General features: G+C 37.9%; 1 protein-coding gene across 1 annotated transcript in view; it reads right to left on the reverse strand.

Annotated features, from left to right (window-relative positions):
- Positions 1-6,662: 6,662 nt before the first annotated feature.
- Positions 6,663-13,171, reverse strand: part of LOC141791504 (roundabout homolog 2-like) — a 99,417-nt gene continuing 92,908 nt past the window's right edge. The window contains exons 24-27 of the mRNA XM_074672037.1: positions 12,777-12,982; positions 8,781-8,942; positions 8,395-8,649; positions 6,663-8,129 (exon numbers count right to left, since the gene is read on the reverse strand). Of these exons, the coding sequence (XP_074528138.1) occupies positions 8,128-8,129; positions 8,395-8,649; positions 8,781-8,942; positions 12,777-12,982 (625 nt within the window). The 3' untranslated portion in view covers positions 6,663-8,127. The remainder of the gene's footprint in view (positions 8,130-8,394; positions 8,650-8,780; positions 8,943-12,776; positions 12,983-13,171) is intronic.

Below are 13,171 nucleotides of genomic sequence, written 5' to 3' on the forward strand. Positions count from 1 at the left end.
AGTCAACATAGTTCTATGACTTTTATTTAAGTCAGGGTGAAGAACTTTTTATTGGAGGGCTAAACACCCAGAAAACTACTCCACCTCTAAATGCTGTTGTCAATGAGACATCAGGATTTCAACATATTGACATCAGGATTTCAACATATTGAAGTTTATTGAGGAGGTGCAGAAGGCACTGAAGTCTGGAGGTGATGAAGACATTGATTAGCTTCGCAGTGGTGAAAAATAACAGGTGCTGTCAGAGATAGGCAGCATCTCACTGCTCTGAGAGGTAATGTTTACCTGCGTCATTGACATCCTTGAAGGCGAGGAGGATGCCAAGGTTGAAGTCTGGAGGAAGGAGGTGACACCAATGCTGAGTGAAACATTATGAGAGGAAAGGAAGCCGGAGTAATGAGTGGAAATTTATGATTTTAAATTTATTGCACTTGTGTTTGAGGGAAGATTAGTTTCTCTTAAAGCAGGCAGTTGGTGAGGAATTAGGAGGTGTCAGAGATAATGAATCTAGTGCCGAGGTGGAGCTCGATCCAGCAGCGATAAATTCAAATGAGTTTATGGAGATATTTCAGTGCCTGTCACTATAAAAGTGACTGCCAACCAGGAAAGGATGTGTCTGACAGTGCCAAGAAAGGACTAACTGTGGGTAAATGAGGAGGGAATGCTAAGTTGTCAAAAGCTGCGCTCATGGATGAGGTGGCCTTATCTGGCATCGTGAGACAGGGAGCAGCTTGAGTTGCTGACAGTTAGTTATACAATTTTTTGAGGAGAAATTTCAAGCACAATGAGAGGAAGAGGAACAATGAAATATGTTGCACGTTAAGTAAAATCAAGCCTAATAAAAAAAGTTATATACACTTGTGAATTACAGCATAATCATTTTTGATCTATTTTCTTTTTGTTGTCTTGTGTTGGGCCATTGCAGTCTTGGAAATACACCCTGCTTTCAGTGCCTTATGTGTCTTAGTGTTTTTTTGTTTGTTTTATTTTTTAAAGTTTGTTTTACCATGTTTAGTATGTTCAACAACAAAATTTGTCAAATAGACTAACACCAACCAAGTCTGATATAATACTTAAACCCAGAAACTTAGCTTTATGTAAAGTCTTCCATCTTATATTAAAAACTAGGAATTATGGAATTTTTTTAAATTTAAAAAAGTAAAAAAAAAAAAAATTAAAAAAATTGTACTTTAACCTGCCGAGGACATTCATCTTAATTAAAACGTAAACCAATAGGACATCACCCCAAAGTCTAAGCACAAAATCCATGATGTAATTATTTCTGAAAAGAATAGAATAGAATAGAATAGAATAGAATAGAATAGAATAGAATAGAACTTTATTTGTCGTTGCAACAAATGTTTGGCATTTAGCCTGTATTTTAGCATTTAGCTAGTGTTTTAGTATTTAGCCCATGTTTTAGCATTTAGCCTGTCTTTTAGCATTAAGCCTGTTTTTGAGTATTTAGCTTGTGTTTTAGTGTTAAGCCTATGTTTTAGTATTTAGCCTGTGTTTTAGTATTAAAACACAGGTATGGCCAATAGGTCATAACTGTGCTAAAGCAGGCACAGAGGCAAAATACACAAAATACACAAGATACACAAATGTTTCAAACAGGAGTTATTGGTTATATTAATTAAATGGCACCTGCCCTCATTTTTTAATTCAGGTATAATCAGGAAGCTCTTGCTGGTCAACACTTCAGACTGATTCACACTTATACCATCGTAGTGGGCAACACAGTCATAGGCATGGCATATTAGTCTGTATCACTTTGCAATCCCCAACCTAAGCAATTTAAGATTTTTATACCATTTGGATTAGCTGTTTGGTGTCCAGTCACCTTATCTATTTGATTGACTCACAACAACTCCAGGAGTTTTGTATTGAATTGGGACTGATAAATGTTGAAATTGATTTTGCAGCAATTTTTTTTTTTTCTTTTTAAATTAAAAGAGAGATTAATTTCACGGTCGGTTAAGGCAATTCTGGACAACATATAAATATCATGTATATTCCTGCTTTAAACTAAGTACAAATGCTGTATGTAGAATTTACTTCGTACTATGTTTGAAGATAGCATGTAGTAAAACTGTTTGATTGGATCAATTTTGTGGCATTCTTTGCTGTTTATTTGGTTTTGAAAAGCAGAAGTAAACAACGGCCAAGCTCATATCAAAACCACCCCTGTAACATAAACCAGGTGAAAAGTTTCAGCTATAACCACAATGTGAAAAGTACAGTCATTTTATTTGGTTTATAGATTTAGAATGTGATAAAGGTAACCACACAGGATAATTGGTGATTTCATAAAACTGATCACTGAGAGATTAGACATTCATTTGATTGAAGCATCAATCAGAAAAACCTATTTTTACACAGAGTGGGAACTTGAAGTGCAAATATGGCCAACAGCTGTTTTTGTACCAGATTAATTAAATTCTGAATTACATATTTGTAATCTTATCACTGGATTGTAAGTGGTTCCTACTTGAGTTTGTTTTCAGATTGGCTTGAGGGATTCTGTCAATGAGATTCCCTTGACAACATCTGAAGACCAATTGCAAGTTAAGACTTTTGAGATAACTTTTTTGGGCAGCAGTGCAGAGACAGCCCATCCAATCTAGAGGCTAACCCTCAAGCGCACCACTCTATCCCCAGTGGATTTAACAGAAGAGCTACTTTTGGCTTAGAAATTATCCAGATTTATAGTGCAACAGAGACCTGTTACCATCTGAGATTCTCATAAACACAAGAATGCAAATGCCCTTTCTGTTTTTTCCAACATGCCCCCTGTTAAAGACCTCCAGCAGAGGCCTCATTTCTTCAGGCTGGTACACCAATCTGAAGCAGCAACATGAAAGCAGCAGATGAAGCATCAGGATGACCAAGACGAAAAATAAATTGGTCACTGAGGGAGCTGTAGGCTGGAGACCGCTGGCCTTTAGCTTACCCTCAGGGTAGCTGAGCCGCAGAGCGGTACTCAGGGTCTCAGGTGGGGTTCATGTTCACCGGCATACTGTTCAAACATTGCAATTAGCCAAATGTCATGAGTCACAAATCATCCTTTTCTGGACACAGTCACACATAATCATACTGAAAAGGTTGTTCACTGCAGCATGCAGGGAAAGCTACATGGGATGGTGCAGCTCATGGAGAATGGACACTCAAAGATACATTAAAAAAAGGGAAGAACTACACAGCTGTCTTATTCTCTTTAAGCTGCAGAACTGAATTATTGCAGAGTTAAATATTACAAAAGTTCATGCAGTGCACTGTGAGCCTGGATGTTATGTACAGAACAGAAGTGCTAAATAAAATACAGTATAAATAATGTATTATAGTCTCTTGCTTGAGCATCACAGTGAAAACTATGACAGCCTATTTTGCAATTCACAATACTACTTATGTTTCAGGATATACTGTGGAGCTCTGTAATCATGTTGTCTAGGTTTGTTTTGAAATGTGATTGTGACATTTGTTATACCTAAAATTGGCTCCTCGGCAGGCTAGTGTCAATAAGAGGACAAATATTGTGTATGTGAATATGCTAATAATGTTGTTATATCTTGAGCAAATGTGTGCTGTGTGCAGAGACTGAGTTTCCTTTTTCATCTTTCCCATTTTTTTTTCTAAATCCACAATCAAAAGGCCTCTCGTGCTGGGGAGGCTGACTGATTTTATTTTAATGACTTTAATTATAATTCCCACATCTGGAGTGTCAATTTTACCAGCGGGATGTCAGGACGTTGGAGTGGGTACTCACACTTTCTTTGGCTGAACTGGTACGATCATATCAAGCAGAGAAGTCTGCTGGATTGTTATGGTATGTGCTGTCTTTTTGATTTTACAGTTGTAGACATAACACCTTGCAGATTCATGGCACAGCTTTGAAGAAAAAAAAAGTATTTTGTTTGCTCCACTTGCACGATGAAATATGAGGGTCAGCTGTGGGGCAGTTCTATAGGAGCAGCATGAATTTTACATCATGATTGAAAAGCTAATAAAAAGTACAGAAAACAATGCTCCAGCACACACATTATGCTGGGTTCCTGACCTCTAAACAAAGAGCTTTTATACATATTAACCACCAAGCAGATAGTGTGGTCTATTAACCTATCATTATAAATAAAAAAGAATACAGGAAATAGTTTTGACTTCATATCTCTTTGCCAACAGCCATTTCTCTTTAAAAAGGAACCCAATTCCAGTAAAGTGTTGTGAATCTTTTCTTTTTCATGGTAAGCACATTTTATTAGTGATTTAAAGGCCATGCTCCTCTGTGCTTTACTGTCCTTATTACCAGGAGTGCTCTCAGTAGAAAAAGGATCCCCATTATAAATATTTTTCCCGCTTTTACTGGCAATGTTCATGGAAGTGCAGCAGTTTGAGGCCAAATTGTTCCCCTGTGTGTGGAGAAATATCTCTAAGTAACAGTTACAGGAAACTGCTTTGTCATCCACAACCCATAAAGTGACCACAGCATTACAGAGCCAGTAAATTAAGCCAACATCTTTATATAAAAAAAAACATTACTGTGGCTCTGTGAACGCAGGTGGAGCACTGTAATTGGCCTCTGCGGGCTCTGCTGTGTATTTCTGTTATTCCATTAAATTCACATGTACTACAAGCTGGGTAAATTAGGAGGAGACTGTGGTGGGAGGTGGAGAGGGGTGTGTGTGAGGACTGGTCCCAGTAATAGGGCAGACAAATTGTGTCCAACTGGAAGAAGAATTGATAACCTCAATACCATTTCTTCGGTCCCCGCGGCGCTTCCAGGGACCAAACTGGTTGGATTTAGAGCTTAAATGGTGGATTGCACACAGTGCCCCCTGTCTGCAAAATAGCTGCGCTCAATCCTAATCCCTGTCTATCTGTCTCGAGATACACAGATTGACAGGGCGTCTCACACCGTGCATGGCACCACTGCACCATCGCCACAGGCTGTTCATCCGCAATGCTCTGCAGATCTTATGCTTGGGGGGATGTCAGGTTGTCTCAAGATAACAACCAGTATGACTCTTTGTCTATTCCGCAAGGCTGTGTGGGTATAACATGAATATTCATCCACTCTAAATGGTGGTTTATTGAATGCTATTACGTTTTGAATATTTTTTTTCCTCGCTCCTTTTTCTTTAGACCGGAAAATTGATTAAAATGCTGTAGTTCACACACACAAGTGGAAATCTGCAGCTGTTAGATCCACAAAACAAACTGCCACAAAGGTCAGATACAACTAATTTAAACATACTCATATCCCAAAACATTTTTAGTTTAATAGAAAACATCTTTAATTCAATTTTTGTTTTTTGTTTTTTAACCATATTTGAAATGAGTTTAGTTTTGAGCACTGCCGTCACATTGGTCTGAGTCACCTACCAACCTATTTGCTGTAAATCAAATCTACCTGTGGAATAAACACCTTTAGCAGAGTAAAACACGATTGTAACCTCAGTGATGTTATACAGTTTTGAAGAGGTGTAATGTGCCCAAAAAAGCAGTGAGCATAACAGAAAACTTGCTTCCATCTAAATTCTGGCTTGGCTTAAAAAAAAGCAAAGAGGTTAAACTGAGGTAGGCCATTAGCCATTGGCAAAGAGTTACTTCTCTATCAGACCAGCCATATCCCCAGTTATGAGTAAATATGCATAACTAATCACCTCTACATAAGACAGGTAAAATAATTTGTGATAGGGGAGAATATAGAAATGGATTAAAAGGATTTTTTTTTTGTATCAGGCTGTAAACGCTACCTAATTTAAAGTCACATCAGAGTCTACTGCATGGCATTGAGTAATCTTACCTAGTCTACTCCAACCTAGCATCGTCTAACCCTATTTTACCCAAGATTCCTTAAAGTCAGTTAGTTGTGTCGATCCTTACGCAATAACTTTTGGCAAAGTTCTCGTCGATGTTTTAGAAGAGACATTTTCTGAGCAGCTAACAGGCAGATTCAGTTATTTCTACTAAATATCAACATTTAGTGGTTTGATATATTGACATACATAGGAAAGCATAGTACCCTCTCTTTAAGTTGGACCATAGCCGGGCCCCACCTAACAATAGAAGAGTCATGTCAATGAAAAATCTTTCTTTTTTTTTTTTTTCACCAGGTCATGGAGGGTCTTCAGCAACAATTCTTGAAAGAGATTTCAATGATATTGAACATTGTATTGTTCAGTCCCCCCCCGACACCCACCCCTTGGCTGAGACTCAGTGATTAACCAACATCTTAAAATTCTTGTCCTATATTGCTATACCCTGTCTAGTAAGTGTATACGTTTTCTGTAGTCTTAATTAAATCTATGTTTACCTCAAAATTTCTTTTTCGGTCTCCAGACTTTGGCCATAAGCTGTTAGAAAGATTAATCAATAAAGAGAAATAAATAAATAAATAAATAAATAAACAACCCACTGTTTAACGAGCCCCTGTGTGAAACTTGAAAGAACATGTTGGTAAGTAATGAATATGGTGGCTTTTTGTACTGAATTCTGTGGAAGCTTCGAATAAAAGGTGGAATACTATTTTAGAGGCGCCACTGAAAATATGTGTATTTTGCCTCAGTATTATACCTGTGTTTCTAAGGAAGATTGCATGTTATCAAAAAGCAAAAAGCAAGATGTATAGAAAAATCATCATAATCAGAAAAGTAAATTCAGGCATTGGGAGGACAGGCCTGGTTCATTTTCACATACACATTTTATTTTGCATCAAAGGATTGAAAAACGGCCCTACTGTATGTGGCTGTGTATTCCTGAGGGCAAAAACCAATCTGGCAGGTAAAGATTCCTCAAAGGGAGAGCTGTTACCAGAACTATGATCAGAACAAAACCATCCAAACAAGTGTAAAGACATGGCATCGTGAATCTCATTGGCAGAAAATGCTAATTGGCTGCATTTTAAAAGTGGAAAAGAGTTTTAAAAGGTTTTCAAATTTGGCAGTCATTCAAGTCTATACATCTTTGTAAGGTGATAATGTGAAACCATAATCAATAATACTACCAAGTGTCATACATAGAAACAATTTTAGTATAATTTCTTTGATGTTCAACATCATATATAGATCACATTACACTCTGCATCCCATTTGAAACAGGTGATATCGAGACATTTTGGCCTGTGTCTTCCACTGACGTTACATCTTTACTGTTATATTGCCCTTACCATATTGCACTGTTTTATTGTCACCGTATGTCATTAAAGAATGTATATATAGAGACTTTTTATTAACATATTCTGGGAATGGCAGAGAAGTGACATACCTACCTTTCTTTGCTTTGGACATCACAACTGGTGTGTTGCTTTGTTAAGATAAAAAACAGTTCTGGTAACGATATGCTGGGAACGGCTGTTCTCACAATGCATAATAAAAATCCCAACAAGAAGTGTAGGTTACAATGGCATACCATTTCCATATGTTTAATTGTGTTTTTTTTCTGTGTAGCTCTCCACATAAGAGGATTTCTCCATCAATAACAGCACAGCCAAGTATATATCTTCTGTTTAGGTTCTGTTTAACATAGATGTCCCTCTTTGCCATTATGATTCTCCTCCTCAGCTCAGCTGACAACAGGTTTGTGCTTATTTTTACCAAAATGCTCTGTGCAAAGTACAACAATACAGTAGCTTCATCAAAATAAGCTAACAGTTTGAGCATTAATGAAAAATGATTCACAGTAATAAATCACAAAAGAGACAACATTGGGTTTGGCTTGCATAGCAAAGCAAAATAAAGAGAGAAACATTAAAAAATATATTTACAAATTATGCAAGTCCTTTTTCTTCTTCATTAGTCTTGGTTGCGTTCAGATTTTTCTTCTTTATCTCCACTTTGTGAATCTTTGTACACCATGTGACAGGAAATAGAAGCGGACATATAACATAGTGTTTACTCTTTTGAAGAGGGGGGATGAAAATAACACTGTGAGACTCGTGTCTGTGTCTGTACATGACATTTACAGCTCTGCATCTTGGCTCGCACGTCTTCGTTCTGTCTCCTCTCCATCTTCCAAGCATCATTCTGTGTCACTCGCAGAGAGAGAAATCTCATAGCGCTTACAAACAAGGTGTCCCGGGACAGGCAGGCAGGCAGGCAGCAACTGCAGGGAATGATGCCTCAGAAAAGACTCTGAAAGAGAGACAGAAAAACAACCATGTTGAGTCTTTGAGAAATGGAACACTTCACTATAAATAAATGAATTCTATTTCACCATCCATTCTGCAACTTTCTTTCTTTTGTAAAGTGATGGAAGATTCTTCAAAATTCTCAAAACAAGAACTTGATTAAAAAAAACGCAACAACACCTTCAGTAACGGCTGTCTCCCCGGCTTGCACTGGATTACATCATATTTGTAAAATGCACACAGTCATCCGCATGTTGCCAGATACTTACAGTGTTCCCGTTTCTCTGTGCCGTTTATTGGAGGATGCCCATTGTGGATGGGATCTGTGCCAGGTCTCTTGTGGGGGGCCCTGCTCAGGGTGGCCCTATTGGATGCTGTCGTGCCGCTCCAGGACGCCATATGCTGCCGCTCCAGCGTTGACACGGTCACCATGCACTCCTCAGAGGGATCCGAGGCTGCAGCTGCCCATGAGCTGTGCATGCGGGAGCCTACACTGTGCAGGGGCTTCATGACTGGTGTGTGGGCTGCGGAGTGGGTGGTGGATGAGGGTGTTTGGCAAAGGATGCAAATGAGACATCATCATAAGAGAGGCTGACCTCATTGAGTGAGTTAGTTGTAACTGTGGATGCTCTCATAAATAATACACTTGACTTACTGTCTGTGTTGGTGTCTCTTCGTCTAGGTAGAGTCCCGACCTTGTCTGACTGGGGTTTGAGGCCAGTCAGTGGTGCCCTCTTGTGGCCAAGGCTATGTGTGCCAGGTGCACTGTGGTTTGAAGGGCTGGACCCTTCTGGGTGGCACTGCTGGGAGCTTTTACCTAAAATGAACAATAGAAATGGAGTTAATGATGGTCAAATTTCTAAGATGCATGCCTCACACATACTGCAAGAAACTGTGATGTCAGTGAATGACTGTAAAAAGCCAAACATACTAGTTGAGAATACTTTAAATACGCAAACACGAAGGAATACTTTTACATTTGAAAAAGATGAAACTAAATTTTGCAAAACTAAACAACAGCATGGTACACATTCATATAAAGAGAGTCAAACAGAGTAGTAACTAAAAAACATCTTTCATGTGCAGTCACACTATCTGTAACATCTGGTCACAGACTGAGAAACAGTTTACAGCTCTGCACATTTCATTTTTTCTCACACTGGTGTTTCAGAAAACCCTGGTTTCAGCCTCTGTTTAAAACACTTTGTTTTAGCTTCTGTCTCTTTAAGGCTCTCACCTTCATAAACCTCCTTCCCTATGATTGGCCAGCACTCTAGAGTGCCTGTTGGAGGCAGAACTATGAGCAGACCTTATTGTTTGAAATCTGCGATCTGAGATCCTTATGTGATGACCCCTTAATCTTGTGAAGATTACATAAAGATCTTGTTATAATTGTAGAAAGGACTGTTTTGAGCAATTTATAATCAAGGAATTTCTAAAACATATGTAGATGTATCTAGTAGGTCTTCTTCCTTTGTCCAACACAACAAAGGATACGGTCAACATATGAACAATTCTTTTCTGCACTTTTTAACTAAAAAAGAAAATTGAACCCTGTGAAATTTTACTGACCTCCAGTTGTCAGTGAGAGTAACATTCTATACAGAATAAAGTGAACAGCCAGCCACATTCATTAAACTGTATGGATATTTGCAACTCAAAAGTTTTTTTGCCAGTAAAAACAGCATGTTGACTTTTGTTTGTTTTAAGGAAGAACAAGTTCAAGTAACTATATTTCCTCCAGGTCTGTGTACATGAAACTTTTTTTTCTTAAATTGCAGCCTTTGCGATTTGAAAATTGCATTTCATCACATTGCGATGTTGGTTTTAATTTGATTAATTGTTCAGCTCTAGTATCTACTTTGCACACATTAGCTATGCTAATTTACATCCAGGTTTAAAATATGAGAATGCATCATACCCTCTCTTTGAGCATACTCATTGTTGATAATCTGTTTTTATTTTGAACACTGATTTAAATATGCTTTAAACTTACATTGACAGAAAGATGTAAGAGTTGCTTTTTTAACCAGGTATCATAAAAATAACATTTACAAATATGTGGTTCACAGTGACACTACACAACTGCAATGCAGCCCCTGCGGAAATGCTGCCACAAACACTGGCTTTGTTGGCGATTTATTCCTCTTTCTTTCTCCCTGAGTGTATGACAGCCAAACATGACAAGAAAATTTTTTTGTTTCTTTTGTTTGCAAATGTTTTAGACCAGCTGACCTGAATCCTGCCCTTCTAGAGGTTATAAGTGCTTTAAACACATGTTCTCAATGCAAGAGTCACTCTGTTAACTTATCAAACAATGGAGTCTAAAAACAGTACGTTTCTTGTCCCCGTGGGAAACAACTTCAAAGTTCTGTCTAAAGAAACGCTTTCACACAGAACCCTATTTATAAATGCATCAAACCTTAAATGTTAGATGTGACTGTGCAGCGGAGGACTACTAAAGATTTTAAAATATTTTATGTTGTGGTTTTGATGTCTGTGACAGAACAGCTTCAGGAAACTTTTAACAGGCTGTCTGGATTTTTCTTTGACGAAGAAAACTTGCAGTACAAAAGTTAACTCATGATTCAGGCTGGGGTATTTGAAAAATCTTAACCTTTAAAACCATTTAACTTTACACCAAATACAGTTTCCATGTGTTTTCTGAGTATTCATCTATGTATGTATGCTTCATAAATACGCTCCTTCTCCACTATGTAATAAAAAAGCACACACTCAATTTGACTGTGTGTGTGTTTTCAGTGTGTGTGCTTTTATGCTATGATTAAATTGACTTTAATATGCATATAGTTCTTTGTTCTACACACTGTGTCTGTAGGTGATAGTTCAAGCAGCCAGCAGACTGCAGAGTATTTTCTGCATCACTGGAAAGTTTACATTGCATTATTCTGCTAAACCCTGGATTAGGTTAAAGGATGACATTTTTTTCAATAATTAATGCTGTGTGTTTTGCACCATTTCTTCAGGAGTATTTATGCTCAGCAGAAATAAAAGGCTTTGTTAGAGAAAGCTTCACAGGAAGGTTTAAAAACAGGAAACAGTGAGAAAGCGATCAAGTCCAGGACTTGGGCTTAATTTGGACTCGAGCACTGACTGTTTAAGAGTTAGGATTGGACCACTGCTCTGACATCATTTAGGATTGGAAAATGAAATGGAGGACTTTGATTTATTCATTTACAAAGTTTTTTTTTTTTTTTAATATTTCTGAAAAGGTCCTGATCCTTTGTTTAGTTTTGAACAAGATCTGGCACCAGGGTTGACCTGCATTTATATTCATGTGCCATCCTTTACAGCAACAGTTCTTTTCTTGGTGTCCTTTAGAGCTGCCACGACTCATACACCGTACAACTTGTACACATCGTTTTCAATTATCTTTTACAGCAGATGCAAAAAGGGCAGTGCAGTATGTTTGACAAGCAAAAGACCCATGAAGGTGAAAATGGGGCAAGCTCAAACTCTGACAAACATCTATCCAAGATGAACCAAGGAAATTAAATGTGATCTTTCCCCACCTGGACTGTTAATAACATTATTGCTTGTAAGCAGCTTCATTACCCTTTGTTGTAACTCAACCCCTGGGTAAAAAATGTTTGGTTAGTTGAAACTATGATCTATTAATCCATGGTTTGCTATTAATCCTAAATGTTTTGACACCTGCTGTAAAACTATTGGAGTGAGAGAGCAGATTACATTGTAAACTCCATCAGCATTCAGGACTAAACAGAGCATTAGGATTGGAGCGGGGATTTAGACCCAAGGTTGTGCAACTTGGGCTTTACTTGGACCCAGGTTATTGGGACTTGACTGAGGCTTATCATGAATTATTCTTTGGTGACTTAGACTCTGACTTGAGGTTTGCTGCCTTGCCTTCAACATTTCTGGGACATGCTGATTGACGAGTGCGAAAGCATCTCTGTAGATACGGGGCTGAGTGACTTAAGATCTATCAGCACTTAATATACTATATGTTGTTAACAGCTCAACTCAACTTTATTTATAAAGCACTTTAAAAAACAACAACTGTTAAATCAAAGTGGTGCACATAAAATATGGTGTGGGCATTAAGAAGTAAATACATAAGGCAAATTAATAAAAAAAGGTGCAGGTATTAAGATAATTGTTCCATTGTTCTTAAAAACAATTTAAGAACATTTAAAAACAATTAGTAAAAACTAAAAAAAAATAAACATAAAACATAAAAACAGGAGCAGAGTCTCAAGCTGGGTTTAAAGCCAATGAATAAAGATTGGTTTTAATGCTCAAAAAGAAAAAGAAAAAAAAAACAGATATAAAGGGGGGCTTGTCTTGTGTAGGGGTAGCCTGTTTCACAATTTTTGAGTGGCGACAGAAAAAGCTCCGTCCCCTCTGAGCTGATATATGTGACGGAGATATCATCTGTTACATTCCTACATCCAGCTGTCATTTAAAACAATTCATCAGAGGCATGTAAACATCAATATATTCATTTCCTGTAAGTCCAACTAGATATGACAGAAGTATCAAAGTTTTAATGAACACATTCTTGAAAAAATTCCCATGGTTCAATTATTTTGCTTTCAATAACCACAAGGTCCTCTCATTTGAAAACTCTGACCTCAGTTAAATTACTTTCACTGAATGTAAAACATACCTGAGCCCTCCAGGTTATCCACGCTGTGGCCAGGTGTGTATTCAAAGCCGCACAGATTCTTTGACACCATAGCGTATCTTTCCTCCTCCTCATCTTCGTCTTCTTCAGAAAGCAGGGTAGCTCCTAAATCAGAGCCCAGGGTACCAGACATAAAGTCCATCGGAGGGATGGGGGTGTTGGACACGCTTGGAGTGCTCTTCATGTGCCTAATTAAGTGCATGGGAAACATTGTATATTAATAAACAAAAAACATCCAAAAAGCAGCAGAGGTCAGATAATAAGGCAGGCAAATAGAGAAAAACAAGTTTGGGAATGCAGAATGAGTGAATATTCAGAAAGGTAGCGATGCAGGGACTATGAATGCCTGCAGTGATTTCCCTGATTACTTTCTCAGT

This window comes from Halichoeres trimaculatus, unplaced genomic scaffold, assembly GCF_033239565.1.
Source record: "Halichoeres trimaculatus isolate MK-OKI-2021-1 unplaced genomic scaffold, fHalTri1.1 fHalTri1_scaffold_6, whole genome shotgun sequence".
Classification (NCBI taxonomy): domain Eukaryota; kingdom Metazoa; phylum Chordata; class Actinopteri; order Labriformes; family Labridae; genus Halichoeres; species Halichoeres trimaculatus.